The 25,198-nt window shown below is 42.0% G+C and overlaps 1 protein-coding gene across 1 annotated transcript in view; it reads left to right on the top strand.

Annotated features, from left to right (window-relative positions):
• The first annotated feature begins 8,154 nt into the window (after positions 1-8,154).
• The window catches only part of IFNGR1 (interferon gamma receptor 1), a 21,742-nt gene continuing 4,698 nt past the window's right edge, over positions 8,155-25,198 (top strand). The window contains 5 exon segments of the mRNA XM_081829078.1: positions 8,155-8,327; positions 18,485-18,599; positions 19,739-19,902; positions 21,431-21,597; positions 23,072-23,261. Of these exon segments, the coding sequence (XP_081685204.1) occupies positions 8,243-8,327; positions 18,485-18,599; positions 19,739-19,902; positions 21,431-21,597; positions 23,072-23,261 (721 nt within the window). The 5' untranslated portion in view covers positions 8,155-8,242.

Raw genomic sequence — 25,198 nt, 5'->3', positions numbered from 1 at the left:
CAAAATGGATTAGGATTTAACATATGGGTGTGTGAGTGTGTGTGGGGGGGTAAATTATGTTCTTGGCCCTAGTTAGGGCCCTTAATTAGGTTTCCTTGTGTAGAGGGGTGCTTCCCAACACCAAGCAATTCTGTCAGTAGTAGGGTATGACAGTTCAATTAATTGATTCCATTTGGGGGCTGAGGTTTTAACAACCAATATATATTTTTTATAAATTGCAATATTGCAGGGCAAAACATTCAGTTCATAGCAAGTAGTAAGAAATTATCCTTTCATTGGTTTGGTTTCTAATCCAAAAAATCGTATTATAAATTCTTCATTTATACAAGCTTTCAATTCTCTTTTTAGAGGTCTAGATGATAGCACTTATACATTCTTTGATCAAACTATTAATTATGAGAGCTTGGCAAGGTATCATTCAAGGTTAATTAAATTAGAAATGATATGAGGTAGAGGTTCCAAGATGGAGTTGCTTATGCTAGGCCAAGTCACCAACCTGGGGCTTAATACCTAACCTAACTGCAGTTTCAGCCTCCCCCAGAAATGTAATTTTACCAATCAGTTGGCAATTTTCTGGTCAGTACCAATCTTTCACACGGGCTCTCTCCATCCCTCCCCCCACCACCCCCAAGGAGGAAGAGAGAATCCATCTAATAAGACCCCCTGTCCTTTCCCCTAAGGGAATTTGACCTTGCCTGAAACAATCCTTTCTTTTCTTTTGCTAGTAACTTCCTTGTCCACTCTCCTTCCTATAAAAACCTTCCATTTTATACAATTCCTTGGAGCTCCTCTCTGCTTGCTTGATGTGATGCTGCCCAATTCATGAATCGCTTAATAGAGCCAATTAGCTCTTCACATTTACTGAGTCAAATGTGAGGTAATTAAGACAGTGGGCCTGTGGTTCAACAGCAGAACAACAGGCTTCTAGAGAAAATTTGTATGTTTCTGTAGTTAATTTTCTGAGCAAATTTTATTGACCTTTGAGGTCTGAGCTAAAACAAGTCTGGAAGTGAGCTTATGACTGTTTACTTAATGAGTATTCCAGAGAGATTTACCTCCCCAGAGCTTTTTTTTTTTTTTTTTTTTTTAATTTCGAAGAACAATAAACCCCCTTCCAGGACCATGGAGACATCTCCTGGGAAGTAATGCTGGAGACTCCAATTTTATCCTCCCTGTGGAGGAATTTATTTATATCCCAAAGGGTGAGAACCCAGGATCCTTTTCCTTTGTGTTCTAAGAGAGACTTAGTTCATAATGGGAAGCAAAAGATTTCTTTTTGGGGCACTTGGGTGGTTCAGCAGGTTAAGCATCTGACTCTTGATTTCGGCTCAGGTCCTGATCTCAGGGTCATGAGATAGAGCCCGGTGTCAGCGGCAGGCTCCTTGCTCAGCAGGGAGTCTGCTAGAGATTCTCTCCCTCTATCCCTGCCCCCTCCCCCACTCATGCTCTCTCTCTCTCTCTCTCTCTGTCCCAAATAAATATAAATATTCCCCTTCTTTATCCCTCAGAAGGGGAGGGATGTGCAGATTCATTTTGCAGGGAAAGCTTCCTTCCCCGCAGTAGTCACTGTTATGACATCTGGTTCTCATCACATTGCTCCAGGGGGGAGAATTAAGACAAAGGAGAGATGGGATGACTATTTGCTCTATGTAAATTATAATCTGCTCTGCTCTAGAAACTCTGTATTGGCATACAGGATAATATTAATAAAAACAGATATTAAAAACTTAAAAGGAATATATACTTTGCCTAGAACCAATACAAATAAAACACACTGCTGACCAAACAAAACAGGTCTACTGGCTGAATTCAGTCCATGAGCTGCTAGTTTGCAGAAACTAGCATCAAGTGTGCACTGTGTTTGGGGCGATGAAAATAAAAAAAGGGAACCTCATTTAACACGGAGTCACAAAGCCCTGAAGGAAGAGCTCTCAGGAAACTGAAGAACCAGTAGGAAAAAAAAAAAAAAAGATAAGAATTATTTTGACAAGGGAAGACATTTTTCACATAGCTATTTTATGTCCTGCTTTTAAGAGAAAGAAGGAAGATTCCTCCCTGCTCAGCAACAATGCACCAACCACCACTTGCAGCCAATGAGAAACCAACACAACCTTGAACTCTTGTTCTTCTCCAGTGAACTTTTGTTCAAAACCCTCACCAATTTCCTCCTAAATCCTAATAAAAGCTGCCCTTCCCTTTGTCTCTTTGGACTTGCCTATGGTTCACCAGAGCTCGCAATTGCAATTCCTTTGCTATTCCCAAATAAACCCGTTCTGCTAGTAAAATAACTGGCTATTTTATTTTTAAGGTTGATGGGAAAATATGCTGTTATATCATAATTTGAAAGGTACCCAAAAGATCCCTTTTCCCAGAGCAAATATTGTACTCTTTATGTACTGGTCAAGACCTCAAGACCTCCAACGTCACTGTTGCAAATGCATTGTTTTGCTAGTTAGGAACTGTTACAATGCTAAAATATCTAAGGGTGCTAATCCTAAAAAGAGTTATCAAATGCTGATATCTCTAAATTAAGCTGCTCATCCATCTTTACCCAAAGGAGCTAAGAGCATCTGCCTGTGGATTATCAAACGGTTTACCTAAATGTTGGTCAAAGATCAAGGTAGAGAGAAGCCTTAGGCTGAAGCCTTATGAACCAGGGCAGTTCTAGGTAATTCTCAGCATGGGAGGTCTCTTAGTGTGGAAAGAGCACCAAGAGGGCACTGGGCATGGGTGTGGTGAGGGAAAGCACTTTAAGGCGAGGAAGCACTGAAAGAGGAAGCGGGAGGAGGCCCTGGAGACAAATTGCATGCTTCTTTAAGTCACTTGTTTTTTGTGGGTTTTTCTCGTGGGTTTTTTTGTTGTTGTTGTTTTTCCAGCCTCAGTTATGCAGCTAGTGTTTTGTATGATATGGAGAAATGTTTTCTAAAAGAATATGGTAGCTGTCCTTTAAGAGGCTGGCCACACATGGCTGGGAATTATGTTAAGTGAGCTTTTTAGGTTGACAGGGACAGAGACACTCAGATTACCTTTAGTGACAAGGGATTGTGGTGAAGACGTGCAGCCAAGTCAGAAGAGGAAACAGTGAGCCGTGAGCCAGTCCTCAGGGGCCACAGTAAGGGGACAGTGTTCAGGGGACACGGCCGTGCTAGGTGCTGCTGCCACCCTCAGATCAGGGCTTCTTGTTCTCCCCTCGAGGAGGGATCGTCCTTGCTTAGTAGTCTCAAGTTTGATTTTCTGTCCTTGAGTTGGTTGCTTTTTTAAATTTTTTTTATTTCTCCTTAGCCCAGCCATTCTCCCTGCCATTGTGGTGTACATTCCAGCTGTCTCAAAAGAGATTCAGGTTGGCCTGACAGAGAGAAAAAAATCTCAGGTCAATTAACAGAAAACCAAACTGGCAGTAGCTTAAACCAATAGCGCTTTATTTTTTTTATTTTTTTTATTCTTATGTTAATCCCCATACATTACATCATTAGTTTTAGATGAAGTGTTGCATGATTCATTGTTCGTGCATAACACCCAGTGCTCCATGCAGAACGTGCCCTCCTCAATACGCACCACCAGGCCAACCCATCCTCCCACCCCCCTCCCCTCTAGAACCCTGTTTTTCAGAGTCCATCGTCTCTCATGGTTCGTCTACCCCTCCGAACCAATAGCGCTTTAATTTTCTCCTGTAACAAGCGTCCAGAGGTAGGCGGTTGCAGATATCAGTTCAGCTGCTCAATGCTTACATCGACTCCTCAAGCTTTCTATCTTTCTAGTCTTCCATTTTTAGCTGTTGGCTTCTTATCTTCGATCATGTTGCCTCATGGTGGCAAGGTGACTGCTGTTATCATGTGTCTACATAGAAGTCAGGAAGATCGGGGGAGGGGCAAGGCTCGCAAGTTCTCCTGCGGCATCTATCACATGCTCTCTCTCACTCACACACACACACACACACACACACTTCTGCTTGTGTCTTATTGACCAGAAATGTGTCATATGACGACATGTAGCTGCCAGGAAGGTTGGGAAAGTGAGTACTGAACTTTGACAGCCTCTATCGTGGGAAGGCAGCAAGGCAGAAGGATATTGAGAAAGGTTATCAGCCGTCAGGTAGTGAACAAGGTCGGCCACAGTCGACATCTTGCATGTGGCATCTATGGTAGGCAATGCTCCGAGACAAGCCATCTGCTAAAAGACTTTGCAGTCACTGGATAACTGTCTTGGAGTAAGAGGTTGATCTGATATGACCAGATGTCAGCACGACAGCTTTCCTTGCACACCGCAGGGCAAGAACTAATAGTCCTCTGGTACCACTATGATATACAAACGTCTCAATTCTCATCAGTGACCCAATTAGAGCTTAGTCAACCATAAACTTAACTGTGTCTGCCACAATCCCACATCTATTCACAAGCTTGCTTTGTTCGTTCATATATGTATTCAATAAATAATAGTGCAATGATGGGTGCTTATCTAGGTACAGGGGATATGGCAGTGAGGAAAATAAGGAGCTGCCTACTTCCTAGTGGAAGAGAGAGAGAACTCATGCTCCAGTAACCTCATTGTTCTCTTTGGTAATGATTAGCACAATTTTAGTACTTATATATTTGTGGAGAGAGATACATATATCTCTGCATATAGATGGTAATAAGTGCTATGGTGAAAACATAAGTAAGAGGCAGTGTAGAGGCATGGGTAAAGCGTGAGAGGGTAAGGGAGCGTTAGGTATAATTTATAGAATAACTAGAATTCAGAACTAAATGCTTTAGCCACAAACTTTTCAATCTGCCTGCCTTTAAAGGAAAATGAGCAGACATTTCTGCTCTAGTGAAAAAAAGAAGGAAATACACAGAGCCAGGAGCCAAAAGTGCATAGTTTGTACTACACACTTAGTCTCTGTTCTCATTAGATCATAGTCTAATATCTTAAGTTATTTTATTTGGCCTATTAATTTCCTGTGCTGAGTGCGGCCTTACAAAATGCAGCCTTAGCTCCTGAGTGGCACTTCAGTTTATCCCTGGCTTTGGAATTATCCACCTCTTACTCTACGTTGGTTTTTTGTTTTGTTTTGTTTTGTTTTGTTTTAAAAACTCACCAGAGGATATAGAGTGACCACCATATATTTGGATATCCTCCAGCCCTTAGGCACAAGATTTTTACCAAGGCAATTGCCATTGCTCATTTGCCTTCTGTGTGGCTCTATAAGATTTATATATTGGAGTTTAAAGTATATTTTATTGATCATCCTCCTACCTCTCTTACTAGTTTGTGAGCCCCAATGCCTCAGTTTTGTCCAAACTAATTCCTTCTTATCCTTCAGGTCATGGTATAATTGTAACTGCCTTAAGAAAGAATTTCCTTAAAACTTAGACTACACTAAGTTTCTGTTTACTCTCCTATAAATCCATTGTTCTCCTTGATAAGGATTACCACAATTTCAGTATTTATTTATGTAACAGTTTGATTAAAACTTGTTTAATCCCTCATAGACTGTAAGCACCATGAAGGCAGGGACCGTATCTCCCTTACTCAGCTCCGTATCTCAATGTGTACAGGGTTATATATACAGAGTGGTGGCACCCAATAATATTTAGCAAATTAATAAATATCCTTAGTCTCCAAGTGACTAGAAAGGTGCCTCAGGACAGGTACTATCGTGAATGCTGATTATGAAGTTCTGCCCACAATCCCCTTTAAGAACAGAAGATTTAGCCTCATTCCCCTCTTTGCTGTTGGGAGTACTGCTGGTAAAAACCCTTAACTATCAGCATTCTTTGGATAATGCCTCAGTTAAAGTAATGGAGAAGCCCAAATCATGTCCCCTTTCAGGGGTGGTTTGTATGCAATGACAAATCAATGTTGGGAGTTGAAGGGCCATCCACTCATATCAACTCATGATACCTCTAAAAGACTATCCCAGTTCCAAGGGGTCAGCTGAAGCCTTGGTTAGGATGACATCACAGATCAGTCTCTCCCTCTGCTCAATTCTATTTCTTCCACCTCCTTTCACAGAGGTTGATCCCAAGAGCACATAACAGCATGTCTTACGTGCTAATCACCCCTGCAGAGTCGACCTCATGGGTAACCCACCCTGTGATGGCTACTAAAAAATGTTTACTGAACTGAATTCAATTTATTTATATATTTATTTGACAGAGAGAGACAGCCAGAGAGGGAACACAAGCAGGAGGAGCGGGAGAGGGAGAAGCAGGCTTCCTGCTGAGCAGGGAGCCCGATGGAGGGCTCGATCCCAGGACCCTGGGATCATGACCTGAGCCGAAGGCAGACGCTTAACGACTGAGCCACCCAGGAGCCCCTACTGAACTGAATTAAATATTATGTTCTGTCCTACTCCAGCAAAGATCAGTTCTTATTCATCCTGGCATTCTTGCAATGACCAGGCGCCTTTCATGTAGTGAGTGCTATTGTTTGAATGTTTGTGTCCCCCCAAAATTCATATGTTGAAATTCTAACTCCCAAAAGGGATGGTATTAGGAAATGCGGCCTTTGGGAAATGCTTAAGTCTTGATGGAAACCTCATGAATTGGATTAGCACCCTTGGAAAAGAGGCTCCAGAGAGCTCACTCCCTCTCCCATCATGTGAGGGCACAACTAGAAGTCTCCAACCCAGAAGACAGCCCTCACCTGATAATGCTGGCACTTTGATCTTTGACTTCAAGCCTCCAGACTTCGGGAAATGAAATTCTGTTGCTTATAAGCTACTCAGTCTGTGGTATTTTGTTAAAGCAGCCTGAACAAAGACAGTGGGCATCATAAATACCAAGGTATTCCCCAAAACTTGGTCTAGATAGAGGTAAAGCATCCCTATTCAAAGTGTGGTCTTAGAGCCAATGGCACTGGCATTCTCTGTATATTGTTACAAATGCAGAGTCTCAAGGCCCAACTGAATCAGACCAATTGAATTAGAATCTGCATTTTAACAAGATCCTCAAGTGGTTCATATGTTCATTGAAGTTTCAGAAGTACTGAGGTAAGAGATTTATTAATATAAAAAAAAGATCCTGTTAATAATTCCTTTCTAGTTTGTACAGCATCTTAACTTTTTTCTCCTTAAAATTTTGCTTAATGCTAGCGTAATCATGCATTCCTTTATTCAACAAATACCAACCAAGTGTCAAAGATTTCAGGGTGATGGAGCTTACATTCCAGAAGGAGGAGAAAATAAACATCGATAGGCGTGTTATCAGAGCGTGTGGGATAAGGAAAGTGCCATTGAAAAATTAGTAGGGCAGGATAAGGTAAGGTGAGAGAAGCTGGGTTGTGATTTCAAATTTCTGCAGAGCCATGATAAGAAGATACTTGAGGCAGGTGAGGTAGTTAGCCGTATACATATCTGAGCACAAGCCTGCAGTGCTCTAGGAAGGCAGAGGCCATTTGGCTGAACAGGAATGTGAGAAATGCCGAGTAATATGGTCAGGGAGGAAACAGGGCAGATCACACGATGAGAAGCTGCTTAATAAATCGCTACGTGATCCTTAATCACTGAAAAGATAACACAAGTTGCTTTTCCTCCAAGGATGAAGTAGTTCTTGGCCAAGCCAGTTCTATGTAGGCTGTGGAAGTCTGCACAAACTGTTTCACCACTGAAGCTTCAGTTTCCTCAAACACAAATGCAGGATTAGAGAAGGCATTTAGGGTTCTTCCTGTTCTAAACTCTCAGACTTCCAGACGCCTTGATGGCGAAGTCTAACGGGGTTAAAGTAAGGATCGTGGCTCGGTTGCGGCCTCAGGAAAAGTTCTGCAACCCCCGAACACTGTAAAAACAGGAAAAAGAATCGCAGAAGGTGTTGCCCAATCGAAAGATCCGAGTTCCTCATAAACCTGTGAGCCCTTGTCACGACCACAGACTTTCACGCTCTTAACGCCTCCAGGAGCCCTTGGAGCCGGCCTCTCCTGGCCTTCCCGTCCTAGTCTCGCCTCCCAGCCAACGCCCGGTTTGGCAGTCCCTGTTCCCGTCTGCCCGCTCACGTCCGGGTTCCCAGCCGCTCACGTCCCGGTTCCCAGCCTCCAGCCCCGGGATCATGCCCTGACCACGCCTAACGGCTCTGTCCCCGCCTCTCCGCCCTGGCCCCGCCTCACGGCTCTGGCCCCGCCTCCCCGCCCTGGCCCCGCCACTGCGTGCACACCCGGCCTCCCCTTGGGGCGCTGGTCCGCTGGTCCGGAAGTGACGCGAGGCTCCGGCTCCAGGCTGGACGCCCGCATTCTCTCAGGGCCGCACCCTGAGTCAACCCCGGGCAGCATGGCTCTGCAACTTCTGTTCCTCCTCGTCTTGCAGGCCGGGAGCTGGGCTGAGATGAGCCCCGCGGATCTGGAGCTGTCTTCGGGTACGTCGCTCGTGGGGTGGCGGCGGCCGGCTGGGGATGGGACTGGGGAGGGAGTCGTCCGGGTCTGGAAGCACGGCCCCGCGGGGTCGCGTCCTCGTTGACCCGGGACCTAGCGCGGGGTTCCCGGAGCCCGCGGGACGTCTGCGTGGGCGGCCGCGGGGAAGGCCACTCCTGGCGTCCGCGGTCAGCGGACTTCAGCTCCCTTTCTCTCGGCTGTTCCGTTGTTGCCGAAACGACAAAACAGCCTTTCGGTCTTCCAGTTCTTTTAATTCATTTTTAACTAAGTGAGTTTCTCGGTCAGCATTTGGACAGTATGGCCAGCGCTCGTGACTTAAATATTTTTAGGGTAAACCCAAAATCCTTAAGAGAGAAGTTGTTCTCCCCCCATTATGAGAATCCTTAAGTGGCAGGGATTGGTCATCTTACGTCTAAGTCTGGCAGCCGTGCGGCATGCACTCGGGCGCAGATTTGTCAGGCTCTACATCTCTTAGCTTAGTTCCTCGGAGCTTGTTAGTTCCGCCTGCTCACTGAGATTTCCCCGGAAATAAATGCAGGGAATACGGTTTCCAAAGCTCGGTTGTCATGGTGATTAGGAGCCCCAGTGAAATCCGTGAATCTCTTCTGCAAGAGGGTTAAACCTAAAGCATCAGAAACCCCTCAGTCTTGAGTGTCTGCTCAGTATCCACAGTTAGCAGTTGCCTGGCAGGGGTCGGGGAGGCCCCACCTTCTGCATCCTTGGCAAAATCTGGGTCCGAACCTCTATATTATGACTTCGTCTGTGTGCTCCAGTTAGGGGTGCTGCATTCATATCCACCTGTCCTTTGGCTTGCTCTTTAAGAGGCAAGCAGACAGGGCGCCTGGGTGGCTCAGTTGGTTAAGCGACTGCCTTCGGCTCAGGTCATGATCCCAGGGTACTGGAATCGAGTCCCACATCGGGCTACCGGCTCAGCGGGGAGCCTGCTTCTCCTTCTGACCCTCTCCTCTCTCATGCTGTTTCTCTCTCGCTCGCTCTCTAAAAAAAAAAAAAAAAAAAAGAGGCAAGCAGACAAATACTTAGTCTTTCCTTGGGACAGACATTGTTCCAGATGTTGAGAATACAAAAATGGGAGTTACTCAGTTTCTGCTTTCAAGGATCACGATTATATAGCTAACAGTTACTAAGCCCTAGGCACCGCTGTTAACTTATCACATCTCATTTTCGCAACAACCGGTATCTCCATTAATGGATGAGAAATCGAGGCACAAGGAGGTCTGCCCCGTTCGTAGAGCAGTCATTGCTACTCAGTAAGGGAGCCTGCAGTTGGGCTCCAGAGGTCAAGTTAACTGCTCTGCAGGCTGCCATTACCTAGAGCAAGTTAGTCATCTACAAGGGCAATTGCAGTACATTGTGATAAGAGCCTGGACTTTCGCATAGGCTACTGGAAAAGCAAGATAGAGGTACCTGGGTATGACCAGGGGAAGCAGGAAGGACTTCACAGAGAAAGGTAATAACCCTAGAGAAAGGTAATAACCCCAGAGGAGCTGGAGGTACAGAGAGACTTGTGTGAGCAGAAGGAGAGGTGTGAAACAGCATGTTGAATTAGTGGAATACTCAGGGTTTCATTGTAGAATATGTGTGTGAGGATACAAGGGGAGATAAGATAGGTAGAGAGGTAGGAACCCAGTAAATGAAGTGCCTTGTCATGTGTAACAAACAGCGAAGGACAGCAACATAACATTAGCCAATATAGGCAAATTGGGGGATTTATTGGCTTAGAGAATCCAAGCAAGAGTTAGAAAGGTAGAGATACCACCTGGGCCTCAGAAAGCTGAACCAGTCACTCAAAAGTGCAAAGACTATTTCTTATTACCGACTCTGGGTGTGGACAGCTTTTCCTACTTGGCAGCAATCAGGGATGTGGACAACTTTTGGGCTTTGCATCTTGCAGCTTCCGCCATCCTAACAAAATCCCAGGAGAAGGCTCTGATTGGCACCCCTGGGTCAGGCACCAGCTTGCCGGGGAAGGACCATGTTGCAGGAGGTGGTGATAGGGGAGTTTCCAGAAGAGAACTACTCCTGAAGGAAGTACAGGTGCTAGGCCACCAAAGTAAGGATGTTCACTCTACCTTGCTCTGCTTGGTGGGTGGTCAGTGGATTATTTGAAGAGGAGAAATGATTTTATGCAGGATCGGTTAGGCCATTTAGAAAGACCATTCATCTTACACAATAGTTTGGGGGTAGACTCGAAGGAAGGAGGCCAGTTAAGTTAACTGCTTAAGTTGGGATGAGTCAATGAAAATGGCAGTTTAAATGCAGAAGAGAGGACAGTTTGAAGAACATTTAAAAGGCAGAGTCAGCAGGAGTTAGTGACTGGGTGTGGGAAGAGGATGGCTCGGATTCCTGGTTTAGGTAGAGCATTAAACCATGTGCCATGCCCTTCTGAGTACAGACAGGGTCCTCCTAAGCCAGGTACCCCTAGCTTAATTTCCAGCAGCCTGTGCAGAAGTCCAGGCTCTTACCACAATGTACTGCAATTGGCCTTGTAGATGACTAACTTGCTCTAGGTAATGGCAGTCTGCAGAGCAGTTAAGAACTTGGACTCCGGAGCCCAGCTTCCGGCTCCCTACTGAGTAGCAGTGACCTCTGTACAAACTGGGCACACCTCTTTGTGCCTCGATTTCTCATCCATTAATGGAGATACTGGCTGTTGTGAAAATGAGATGTGAAAAGTTAACAGCGGTGCCTAGGGCTTAGTAACTGTTAGCTACATAATCATGATCCTTGAAAGCAGAAATGTTTGTATTCCCAACACCTAGAACAATGTGGGGCCTCTTGTGATTACACAGTTTGCACATCCTTGAAGCCAGCTCTGGGAGTAGTGCCTGTCTGCTCCCATGGGAACATCTACTGTGGCCTTTTGTACTCCAGCATTTTGTAAACACAAGTGCCAGTGAACCCCCGCCGCTCCTTTTTTCAGTGCATTTTCAATACATTTGTCTAGACTTTTCAGTGTATTTCTCTAGCTTGTGTTGTGTTCCCTATGCTTTTAAAGTTAGTTTAAAGTATAAAGTCTCCTTGAGGGAACACCCTCAAGGACAACCTGCTTCTGGCCCTTGGCTGGCTTCCTTGTCTCACTAGTGCCTGACATCGACTAGGCCCTCGGTGTGTTAGTTCTTACAGTGCTGGCTTTCACTGTGTGCTTGATCGTTCATCTTAGATGAGGGAACCTGGTGGGAACAGGGAAGCAGGCAAGAGAACATAGTCAGTCTCTGCAAAGTCCCGAGTGGTTGGGAATGTATCGTGCCACAGTGATGGGCTTTTGTTAGTATTTCTTAGTGAATGGATAGGGAAAATAAACCCATGTGTGCTGTCTAATAATCGGATATTTCGCTTTTCATCCAGTTTTACCTATAAAAGCAGTATATATATATTTTTAAGTGAAGCAGTGTCTGCCTTCTTGCTGTTTGCTCTTCCACTCTGGGTATTAGTAATACTCAAGAGCACACTGTACTTTCTCACATAGACGTGGGGCTCTCAAGTTGCCTTGTCCACTGATAAAGTGGAGAAAGTCTCTTTTCCGATAGCCATTTCAGTCATGTCCATTCCAAAGAAATGATTTCCTTTAATGCATTGTTCAGATTTTGAAGAGGTCATCATATAATTGTGATAGTATAATAAATCAGGCAAAACTACTTGAATTAGGTGCTTTTGAAGTCATCAGAAAATAATCATTTCCAATTCCCATTAATATATGGAGGTCATTTTCTTATTTTGTTGAACTATCACAAAAATGATGCCTAAGTAGCTTTTCTTAACTAAAACCAACAAACCTTTATAGACTGCCGAGTCTTTAAATAGCTTCTCTAAGCCTTTGTTCGTTCATCGGTAAAGATATGTATAATAATATCACCTCCCTCCTAGAATGGTTTTTGTTGGTTCGTTGGGGCATTACGTAACATTGGAGCACATTGCTTGTCTTGTAGTAAATGTTTAATCTACACATTAGTGATTACCATTCAATGATGTTCATTGTTACTTATTTTAACAAATATATTTTAAAATATTAAATTGTTGTGGTTGTATATGAGAGATTGTGGTGCCTTTAAAAAAAAAACCTCATCCAAATCAGTATGAGAAATTTAAAATAGATTCAGCAACTAACTTGTTCTTCTACCTTTCCCCTGTTTTTCGTAGACTGAAAAAGACTCTAGTTTTTCAGTTCCTATTTCTCAACCATTTCTCAACTTGGAGTGAATTAGTCCAAATGGGAATTAGTCTTGAGAAATGACTTCTCTCAGGGACTAGGTGGGTCTGGTCCAATTAGAATTTATTGGCATGCCAAGCAGACCCAACTAGATAAAATTGAATAAATAGGAGCACATATAAAAATCCTGCGTTTTAGATCAGAAAGTGGCTAAGCAGATGTTTATTGGATAAGCTCTAACTTGGTGGTTTGAGTAAAAGATCTGGGGGGATTTTAGTTAATTACAAATTCAGCATAAGCCACTATTTGATATGTCCATCTCTTTAAAAAAAGAGGAAGGAAAATATTTCATTCATGTCTGTTATATTCTGGGCTCCACAACTTAAGAGAGTGAGTGATAAAATCAGAATAAATCCTGAAGACAAACAGGAAGAAGAGAAGACTGCAGACATAGTAACGGTTTTGACCCAGCTAAGGAACTACTTTATGGAAAGTAATAATTTATTATTTTATTATTTATGATAATAATTTTATTATTTGAACCCTTAGCTCTGAATCTCTTCTAAAGGTATAAGAAAATAATAGAAGTAGAAAATAGATTTTTGTATTCATCTCACAAAGTGATGGACTATTGAAAGCTGGAAAATATTGAAGTGTTTTAATGAAAAAACTTGTATGAACATTTGAAACATGTGCAAGAATTCTCAAAATGTCTTTATTCATCTTAAATCTAGAAGACACCGCTGCTTGCTAAGAGAAAAATTTGGAAGGCATTAAGAAAATAACTATTTTATCAACACTATAAAACCATTCAGGAGGTGTAGATTGTGATCATAAAACTATTCAGAAAAAAAAATTGCAGAAGTCTTGGTTTGGTATTTCCTCCTTTTCCTCCCTGGATTTCTCATGCCATTTCTCAGTTTGCAATGAAAGAGGAAACCTTTGTAAACATACCCATGGCCCTACCTGCATCTTTCACTAGGGGAAAGGTGTTAGAGCTTTTCTCTGAGTTGTTCATTCACAAAAGGGTCTGAATGCTTTAATTTGGAGCATTTCTTTTTGAGCTGTAGTGTCAGATGGCTTAGAATGCCCTGACACAATTTGATTGCTGGCCCCTTTATCCTTAGTCCTTTCCCATAGAGAGGTGGGTAAGCAGATTGTCGGATGGTGTCTGCAGACCCCAGAGCTCTGCTCTTTGGTAGATGTACCTATCTTTTATACAGTCTTTGTAGGCGATTATGTTAAAATTGGGGAAGAACTTCTGTGGCTGTCCCTTTTGTAGTAGAGGCACAGATGCCCTTGGTGGTTATGGGATGGAGGACACGGGGCAGCCCGTACCCCGGTCATCATCCATGCAGAGGAAATCTGGAGATGTCTGTAGTTCCTTGCTTCACCAGCAGTTACAACAGAGCTGTTCTTTCTGGCTGAGGTTTGCTTCCTCACCTCACATACTGATCTTCATCAGTTTTTCTGTCCTCTTCCTTGCTCTTTTTTCATATCCTGTCTCTCCCAGTATATCAAGAGGAAACAGTTGTAACCAGAACTCTCCTCCCCCCCCCCTCATTGTAGAGTGTTATAAAAAACTGATTGTTCTTTACTGTGTTTGGTTTTGTTAAAGCCTCAGCTGTTCTAGAGACATTCTGAGAGGCAGATTTGAAAAGTGAATGTTTATTCTAGATAGCATGCACCAAATAACGGAACTCATTTCCAAAACAACATGAGTTACAGAAAACTATCTGTATCATTTTCAAGAGATGGAGAAATCTGTAAGATTATTTTATTTGATGAGATACTCTAGTAGGATCTTTCCTTAAACTCCACAGATAATCCTTTCTTGCTATTCTACACATATTTTTATTGACATAGGTAAATTTATTTTGGATGGAAGTTTTCTGTAAGCCTTAATTATTTTAATTTGAGTATAAAACAATTTAAACTTTAGGTCACAAAATTCTGAAACAATAGAAAGCTACTCCTGTGTATTTATCATGTGAATTTTGCAAAAAGTGACAAAGGCAGATGTGTAATAACCACATGGTTTCTCTTCTGGTAGTATTAAAACCACAGGCTACATCCTTTGGTGTATATATTCAAAGTTTCTCCTTTAATAGAATGGTAAAGTCTGTTAGTATCCATTGAAACCTCCTCCTCCCACGACCTGTCTTGATTGCTTTGAAAGCTGTGATTTAAGCCCTAGTTCTAATCTAACCAGGTCAAGCTTTAACTTAAATTATGGGAAACATCATTTGATTCACATTAAAAACTAATCTAATGTGCAAATCTACTTTGTGGTTTTATAACTATGATTCAGTAACCTCTTCTTAAACGTAAATGCACTTTATTTAATATTCTATATGCCTTTTCCTCAAATACAGGAATCTCAGCCCGAGTCTATACAATTAAAAAGTCATTCCTATTGGGAATAGTTTTTTTTTAAAGAGACTTAAAAGGCAGTGAAGAACTCCTCATTACTGGAAACTGGAAGAAGGCAGGTTCTTGTTACCAGAGGCAGTAAGTTTAGCAACACTGTTGCCTTTGGTAATAGGAAGAGTAGGAAATGTGCCTGGTGAGCTTCTAGACCTAGCCAGAGAGGTTGCCAAGCGGTGCTGAAGGTGCCACTTGGTTTCTTCTTGCTTCTCGTAGTTAAAATTCAAGACTAGAAAGAGTAACCAAGAGAAGGACTGTTAAACAAAAAGGAACTAGGACCAGAAGGTTTGAAAATTCTCAGCCTCTGGAGAAGCAAAAGATGCTAAAGTTAAGAGATGTCTTTTGAGAGAAGTTCACATTCATTGTGAGTTTTCTTAGCATCAGGTTCCTCTCATCTGGTTGAAAATAATGTTTATCTGTGTGAATATTATTTTTTTTACTAAAGATTTTATTTGAGAGAGAGAGAGAGAGCACACACACGCAAGCAAGCATGAGCAGGGCATGGGGCAGGGGGCCATAGGGATTGATCCCAGGACCTTGGGATCATGACCTGAGCCGAAGGTCAGATGCTTAACTGACTGAGCCACCCAGGTGCCCCTATGTGAATGTTATTTGATATTGATGTTGACTTGAACCTGGGGGATGAGGGTGGTGCCTTGTATTTCCTCCTCACAGACTATAAGCTGTTTGAGAGTAGGTCGTTTCATGAAGTTGAGGTGCAAACATATGAAAACATATCTAAAGAAACCTAGAAAAAGAAAGCCTCAGTACACCCTGCTAAGTAAGGCCATGGGAACTCTACCAAAACCAAAAGAGAAGAACCAGGGCTAAATCTGCCAAGACCAGTGGTTTCTGGTCACCTGCAAAGAAATTGCTTAGAGAACCAAAGATGCTAGGTACCAACAGCTGTCAGCAGTATTTCAGGAACAGTAAATAGAAAATTTGTAGGTGTCTGATCACAGGCTGCAGAAAGAGCATATTATAAGCATGTAGTGTTTGAATCTGTGAGACATCCTCCCAGTTTCATAATCTCAACCTTTGGGCCAAATTGTCACATTGCTTTGATAAGTAGTTATAGAAGTTAGACAGTTGGGCAGTATCCAAAGCTATTCATTGTGGGAAAGCTATGAAATATATTGGTTTATCAAAAAAAAAATCTGTTTTTAAGTCAGTTTTTCCTCCTAAATAATAATAAAAAATTCCTAAAGTCGTGAACATATGAAGCAGGGTTCCTCACCTTTAGTGCTCTTGGCATTTTGGACTGCCAAAATGTGGAGAGCTGTCCTGTGCATTTATTACAATACTTAGCAACCTTGGCCTCTATTCTGGAGATGCCAGCAGCAGCCTACCACTATCACCCAGTTGTGAGAACGAAAAATGTCTCTAGACAGTGCCAAATGTCCCCTGCAAGACAAAAATCGCTTCCTATTGAAAACCACTGATACAAAGGAAAAAAGTAACCAGAAAAGGGAGGAAAAAGGCAGTAGAATTTAATTGTCCACAAGTTCATATTTTTTCCCTAAATAATTCTGAATCTGTGTTCTGCCTTAAAAAGATAATACGAGTGTTAAATAATTGTAAATTAAAGCAATGCACCAGTTTGGGTTTGAATATTGGAGTTTTTGCTTTGGGAGAAAATATAGTAGGTGTTTCCTTCAACAGTAAGCAAACACCATATGTATGTGAAATTAACACCTCACATATCAGATTAGGAAATCTGAAATGACTAATCGTATAGCCAGGAAAGAACCCACATTTCTTAATCTCCAACCCAGGGAATATTTTTCTCATTAGAGCAGTCCAGTTTATATAATCCCAAGTAATCATCATTATCAGCTGGGGAACTTTTATTTTTTTTACTTTTATATTTTTTAAAATATTTATTTGAGAGAGAGAGAGCACTAGGGACAAGTGCAAAGGGAGAAAGAGAATCTCAAGCAGACTCCCGCTGAGCACAGAGCGTAGAGCCAGATGTGGGGCTCAATCCCAGGACCCTGAGATCGTGACCTGAGCCTAAATCAAGAGCCGGATGCCTAACCAACTGAGCCACCCGGGTGCCCTGTGCTGGGGAACTTAAAAAAACAAAAAACAAAAAAACCCCACAGCTTTTGGCTCTCTCAGAGTTTTTGAGGCTGATGATATGTTTGGAAGTCACTGGACCTGACCGCATTGCCATTCATTCATTTATTTTCATTGTAATTGTAAATTACGTTTAATGGTTTTCAGATAGGTAGGATTGAATAATCTTGAAGTTGGGGTCATATCGCCAACTCTGTATCTTCATGTTCATTCATAAACAAGGGAAGGAAGGGATGGAAAGAAGGAGGGAGAGAGAGAGAAAAGGAGAAATGGAGATGTATGTGTGTGAGTGTTTCCCAAGGGGTGGTGGACAGCAGCCTTTGCCCCTAAGCAGCGGAGTAAATGGCCGCTTTTAATAACTAGTTACAAGATGTTGAAGTGACTTCTGCCCATTCTCTCGTGTGATTCACAGCTCGGTAGACGTTTTCTTTTTTTTTTTTTAAAGATTTTATTTATTTACTTATTTGACAGAGGGAGACACAGTGAGAGAAGGAACACAAGCAGGGGGAGTGGGAGAGGGAGAAGCCGACTTCCGGCAGAGCAGGGAGCCCGATGTGGTGCTCGATCCCAGGACCCTGGGATCATGACCTGAGCCGAAGGCAGACGCTTAACAACTGAGCCACCCAGGCACCCTCAGTAGATGGTTTCTGAAATGGTTTAAAAGAGCAAAGGCAAGAATATTGAGTGTGTTTTGTAAAAAGCCCTGCACACTCCAGAGAGCAAAATGTTAATGAAACTGACAAGGTGGTTGGCTTAGGCTTCTATTCCTATGTTACAGAAAAGGTGCTGAGGTGTGTGATGATACCAGGCAGAGGGCTTCCAGCCTATACAGTATTTTAGAATGAAATTGACCATCGCTGGGGGGGCAGCCAGTTCTCCACTAGCCTTTGAAGGCGATCTGTGGTATCAAATACAGGAAATTCTAGTGATTAAATGAATTGAGCATGATTATTACAACAGGCAGCAAATTTATTTATAAAAACCCCTAAAACATAATAGGGATTGATTGCCTCTACTATATTTGTATTTCTCTCATACTACAATGTTGTTTTTTTTTTTTAAGATTTTATTTATTTATTTGAGAGAGAGAGAATGAGAGAGAGAGCACATGAGAGGGGGGAGGGTCAGAGGGAGAAGCAGACTCCCTGCCAAGCAAGGAGCCCGATGCGGGACTCGATCCAGGGACTCCAGGATCATGACCTGAGCCGAAGGCAGTCGCTTAACCAACTGAGCCACCCAGGCGCCCTCATGCTACAATGTTGTTTCAGGAATTTAAAATGGGTCAGAACACTATACGTTTTCCAATAAAATTAATTTTTATAAATCTCAATTTAAGTAATTATGTTATTTGTCCTGGTGAATTCTACTTCAAAATACATATTTGGCTAACTAGGCTCCTTATAAAGTTTTCTAATATTAATATGAGTTTCTTAAAATTGTCCATTTTACTTTTTGAATCTCTTACAGTGCCGATACCAACCAATATTAAATTTGAGGCCTATAACTTTAATACTGTCCTATTTTGGGACTACCCAACCATGCCACAGACCCCTGTTTTTACTGTACAGGTAAAGAACTATGGGTAAGTGTTACTCTCTCATCTTTTTTATTCTGTTTTTGTCTAGGTCTCTGTACTTTCCATAACTTTGTGTTTTTTCCCATCATCTTTCTTTCCCATGTGGCAGAACTTCTTAAACTGCTTGTAGACTTCCAGAAGTGCTAAGGATGCAAATTATTTATCTTCAGAGTACTTCCTGCCTCTTAGTTCTTCTTCCCGTCAAAATTGAAGTAGAGGAGTCTAACTTTCAAGACCTTTTAAAAGATTTATTTATTTGAGAGAGAGGGAGTGAGCGTGTGTGCATGCTATTGGGGGGCAGGGAGGGGGAGAGAGAGAGAGAGATTCCTCCAGCAGACTCCCCGCTGAGCAGGGAGCTCAACATGGGACTCAGTCCCAGGACCCTGAGATCATGACCTGCCCCCAAATCAAGAGTCAGACACTGAACCGACTGAGCCACCCAGGCACACCAGGAATTAGAGATTTTTGAAAGGCATGACAAATAAAACTTACAGTTCTGTATTAAAAGTAATGATGTCGGAGCGCCTGGATGGCTCAGTTGGTTGGGCATCCAACTCTTGATTTCAGCTCAGGTCGTGGTCTCGGGGTCCTGGGATCCAGCCCCACGTTGGGCTCTACTCTCAGCATGGAGTTTGCTTGTCCTTCTTCCACTGTTCCTACTCTCACACTCTCTCTCTTTTTCTCTCTCTCTCATAACTAAATAAAATCTTAAAAAAAAATAATGATGTCCTCTTACTTTCCATAGTGAATGTATTGTTGAATAGAAAGATAAAAATTTCAAAAAAAATTTTTGACAAATGTCAGGAGTCTTTGTAATGCATTAGATTCTGCAGTCAAGTAATGATTATTTATGTTAATAGAATCTAGAGTTATTTAAAGATCAGATTTTTAAAAATCGTATGTGGAATGTACTTTGTTCAGGTGTTATATTTTGAATTGAGCCTCTTTATTGTAAAGGAATTTATAGTATTTCTAACCAGAGTTAGGACTTCCTACTTTGTCTGGCTTCTCCATCCTATTCTTGTTCAGCTCTTTCTACCAGCTCCATGCTGTAAATGAAAAGCAAAGCAGAGACAGAGATGATTCAAGTTTATATATTAACAGTAAAAGTTACCGTTGTGCTTCTTTATTCCTTTTTGTTTTAGGGAAGCAATATGGATTGATGCCTGCAATACCTCTCATCATTATTGTAATATCTTTTCTGTAATTAATGATCCATCACTTTCTCTGTGGGCCAGAATTAAAGCTAGGCTTGGACAAAAAGAATCAGCCTATGTAGAGTCAAAAGAATTTATTTTATGTAAACAAGGTGAGTAGAACTTTTAAATTTGAAATGTTAAGTTTGAAAATACTTACCCATGTCTTCTGTACGTATTTGCTTTTATTAGCACTTGCTAAGAGTTATCACAATGCCAAAGGCATTTCTTCCTCTTTCCCCAAGCCCCACAAAATAGGGCTAAGAGGTACCCATCACTTTGCCACTTCTAGACCATTACAATTCCACTCCCTGCAAGCACGGATCAGTGCTGCCCAGGTGGACTCTGTGGTGGCCTTCTCCCCGCTCTCCTCGCAGCACTCCCTGCTGAGTTACACTCACTGAGGACAGCTCTCCCTCTTCCACCCTGTGCCTCGTCCCCAAGGCCTCTGGGAATTTTATATACCAACTTAATACATTAACTAATTTTAGATTTCTAGAATCTCCTCAACCCCAGTGATTTTTTTAGCCCTTTCTCCTGCCAGCAGCGCATTCCTGCGGTATACCTGATCTTAGTTATCACCTCAAGCTCCAGAATCTTCATTGCCAATTCCCCTTCTCTGACTGAAATCCTACCCTGTAGCTCTCACACCCTCACTCGTGGGTAAAGAAGCAATTAGTCACTTGACTCCTCCCTCGTGTTCAAGCCTTGTGCCTTGCCCTCCACCTTCACTTCCTTCCTTGTTCAGCCTCCACGCTTGGTTTCATCCACCACGGCCTTGCTTCTGCTTCTGCTTTTCAGATTGTGCCTACTTACAGGCCCTTCCTCTACTTGCCTTGAAATAATTTTATGTCCCAGAGTCCATGCCTGTCATCTGTTAACTATACCAGCTGTATATCAGATTTTTCCCATACAGATTTATCAAGGGCATACTGTGTGCTAGAAAGTATACCAGGCCCTGAGGATAAATTAGCAAATAAACATAGACCTGACTGGCACATAGTAAGTGTGCAATAAATACATGAAGAATAGGTAAATGGCTCACCAACAAAGTCTCAAGCATTGGTGACACATAATAAATATTTGTTGAATGAATGTCTAGTTTTGATTTGCACCATAAAAATTCAGTGTATTTGGCAAACTTTCCTCAGAGCCTTCCTTCATGCCAGACATCCATTGGTATTGGCGATACAGAGAGTTTCAGTGAGTGTTCAAAAGTAACTAAAATGCCTTTTCTGAAACATTTTTTAGAGAATAGGTTTTCTTTCTAATCTGCAGACCCACAGAAAAAGGAAGAATTACTTAAGAGAGCTTCTGTTATGTCAACGTTTTTTAACAGGATTCATGACCCAACTGTTTACCTTTAGCACGAGAAGTGCATTGAAGCTGTTAAAGAGGAGTTTAGATTAGATAAAAATACTTCCTGCTTAAGATTAATTTAATATTTCTTTATTAAGGACATTAAGGACAAAGATCTAGACGATACTTTGTGGAATGGTTTAAACACGGTTCTGCTTTAGAACAACCGAGCGAGTACGTTGATGGATTGATTTTGGAAGTTTTGTGGAACGTGCTATAAATTTCCAGGGGCAGTACTAATTCTGCTTCTTTTGGGTCCCTACCCCCCTTCCCCCCTCCCAGGGAACATCGGACCACCTGCAGTGGGTATCAGAAAGATGGAAAACCAAATCATCATTGACATATTTCACCCTTTAACTAATATAAGTGGAAGAGAGCCAGTACCCATCTATGATGAAAATTGTCACATGTTCATGTACACCGTGGATTTGAGAATAAATGGAAGTAAGGTCGGTGTTTCTATTTCCTTTGTTCTGTTTTTCTGTTGCTAGCATAAGTTTTCTCTATATGTAGTGTAATGAAAATACAATGCTTATGAACACTCAGGCAGGACTTATGGATCATAGATTTTGCCTATAAATAAATGTTGTTGAGGGGAGTTGGGATTGGAGTTAATCACTAATGCTGGGCAGGTGAATACATTTAAGTTTTGTCTTGGCCTCATTTAACAGCATGGCCCTATTTTAGGATTTTAAACCTGTTTATTCCTATTTCTCCACTGGTAAGACAAAGATCATTTTAATCTTTTCTTCCTCATGGGTAGTGATGTAAAATAATAGGAAGCTATAATTGGAATCCTTGTTTTTGGAAGAGAAAGTTAGCGGTTCTGCTGTGGGGATGTACTTACATTCTGGCACTGGTGTGCAGACCACACTTGGATTGGAATGATTCTAGTCCATCCGTTCTCCACAGCGCCGCCATTGCTTTATTTAATAGTATTTGTCAGGCGCGTGCTCTGTGTGTTCCTGGCACCAGCAGGTAGCAGTGAACAGTACAGACCCTGCTCCGGTGCTTCGTGGATGGAGCAAAACAGAGCAGGGAGGGGGTAGTAGTGATCTTCAGTAGGGTGGTCGGAGCAGGGAAGGTGTTACTGGACCAGGTCTGGAGGAGGGCAGGAGGTGACCTTCATGGATCTGGATGGGGAGGGTGTTTCAGACAAAGAATCTGGCAGAAGCACACTGGGCAGAGTGCAGGCGCAGATGAGGTCAGAGGTCACGGGGGGCCACATCTCTTGGGGCACAGGAGAGATTTGACGTTACTCTCATGAAGGCGTTACGGCTCTGGAACGATTTTAGCAGGAAGAGTAGCATCTGACTTAGATTTTAAAACATCACTCTGGATGCTTAGTGGAGTCGTCCTTCTGAAGTGCACATCTAACCTTCTTCACTCCTTAAAATCCCTTCACAAATCCCTATGAGCTACAAAATAATATCTAAATCCCCTTTCACGGCGTGGCCTCCCAGGCCTTCGTGATTTTGGCCGCTTGTGTCCTTTCCAGCTTCCTGTCTCCCTGTTCTTTCCAACCTAAGTTTTATTTGTGCAGGTGAACTGCTTTTAGTTCTTCGTTCCCTGAAGGTGCCGTGCTATTTCCCAGAACACCCTCTCTACCTTCTCCACTTGGGCAACTTTCTGCTCATTCTTCAGTATTCAGCTGGCATTTCATCTCCACTTTGAGTTCTCTTCTCGCACCATCCACTGTTGGCACCTCTGTGGTTCGATCATTCCTGGTTCCGTATAATAGTCCCTCCGCAGGACTCGTGGCTCACATTTCTTTCTGCTCTGGGGGATGTTGCAGGAGGTCTGGCACCACTGTCCTACCTTCGTGTGTCCAGGGGCTCTGTGGCACGGATGACACATGTCCTTTGGCTGGTTGGATGGATGCTAAAATGCATTTTCAATGTTGTTGTTGTTTTCCTCATACAGACCACGTATAAAATGAAAGTAGAGAATGAAAATGATTGCAATGAGACTCAGTGCCACCTCGTCATCCCGGTGTCCTCCCTGAATTCTGACTACTGTATTTCAGCAGAAGGGGAATCAAAAGATTGGTCTGTTAAAACTGAGATGTCCAAAGAACTTTGTATTACCACTTCTGATGATAACCGCATGGAAGGCAAGTTTCTGCAGTTTTTTCCTAAATACAGGGAGGGATAACTGAAATACGGTAATTGAAAAGAGGCAGTTTCAGTAAATCCCTGTTCTTTTAAAAATATTAAGTGGTCCCATTTCTCAGAGAAGTCCAAAGGTAAAAATAAGCTCATTTCTCAGGTATTAAGAGATCTAAAACAACCGATTTGGAAAGCTGTGTGATGACCTTTGAACCCAGGGAAGAAAGAAAACATAATACGTAAAACGCTATGCCTAAATGTCTGCATTTCAGGATTACACGTAGTGATATAAAGCAGTTTATTATTTCCTTATAGTAAGATGTTATGTATCCATTAGAATGTTCTCTATGGGGATGGTAAGTTTAAAAATTGAATAGCAGAAATATTCATTGGCATGTGTGACATGAACTGGACAAACACTGAAAATTAGTATCCAAAATAAATGTTGATAGGTTATGGGTTATTTTTATAACACTTAAAAATAATTTTGTTTCATTTTCTTTTCTTTGTGTGTGTAGGGGGGGATACATATGATAGAACTTTAGAACTGATATTCTCAAGTGGCAAGTACCTTAACAAAAATTTGGCCTGTTCTCTGCACTTACAAAATTTAAATGTTCATTATAGATAATTTATAAAATATAAAAAGCCAGAAGAAATCAAAATTATCTGTAGTTCTGTCATCCAAATACTTAGTTACAGTTTGGGGTTTTTTTCTCATCCCATTCTCTTTTTCTATATAGCCACAATCGTATTGTATAGTACATAAAATTTTATGTACTGCTTTAAGTATGTATTATAAATATTTTTCCATTTTAATTCATATACTTTATTAATATTATTTTTTAATCTCTGTAGACTGTTTCATCATGTAGAATTTGTATTCTGTTTAATGTTTCCCAATTTGGGACTTCCAGATTATTTATGACTTTCTCTATGATAACATGCTTTGATAACTGTGTATATATATCTTTTCCAATTATGAGGCTGTTTTTAGAATATATTTTTTATTTATTTTAAAGATTTATTTATCTTAGAGAGAAGAGAGCACAAGTGGGAGGGGCAGGGGGAGAGAGAATCTCAAGCCGACTCCACACTGAGCATGGAGCCTGAAGTGAGGCTCTGTCTCACAACCCTGAGATCACAACCTGAGCTAAAACCACGAGTCGGACACTTAGCCGACTGGACCACCCAGGCGCCCCCCAAAATTTTATGATACAAATATCTCCCTTTTTTGTTTTGTTGTTGTTGTTTTTAAAGATTTTATTTGTTTGTTTGTCAGAGAGAGAGCACAAGCGGGGGGGAGCGGCAGGCAGAGGGGGAAGCAGGCTCCCCCGCTGAGCAGGGAGCCCGATGCGGGACTCCATCCCAGGGCCCTGGGATCATGACCTGATCCATAGGTAGAGGCCTAACCGACTGAGCCACCCAGGCATCCCTACAAATATCCTCTTGAAAAACGGGAATCTAGGCTGAAGAATTAGACCAAAATGTCTGAAACTTAATAACTTTTAGGCTATTATAACGAGGGTTTCAAGTAGTATGTGACTTAAAATAATGCAGTGCATTATTCTGCTATTTTTATGCCATTATTATGCCAACTTGCATTGTGTTATTTTGAAAAAATAAAATCCTAATTAATACACAAAATTTGAAATAATGCAAATGCCTCAGATTTATTTTTTTTTTTAAAGTCTGAATTATAAATTGGGCAGGTACTGTGGCCCAGAAGCAGTATTCCCTGCCCACCTGTGCCCTGTTCCAAACACCGTGCTGTTGCGGACATTGCTGCTCTGAACGTTGGGGTGCATATGGCCCTTCTTTCCACTACATCTGTGTCTTTGGGGTAAATACCCAGGAGTGCCATTGCTGGGTCATAGGGTAGCTCTATTTTTAGTTTTTTGAGGCACCTCCACACTGTTTTCCAAAGTGGCTGTACCAACTT

This window comes from Leptonychotes weddellii, chromosome 8 (genome assembly GCF_054177405.1).
Source record: "Leptonychotes weddellii isolate Sample4059 chromosome 8, ASM5417740v2, whole genome shotgun sequence".
Taxonomy (NCBI): Eukaryota; Metazoa; Chordata; class Mammalia; order Carnivora; family Phocidae; genus Leptonychotes; species Leptonychotes weddellii.
This window is presented reverse-complemented; position numbering and strand designations above follow the sequence as displayed.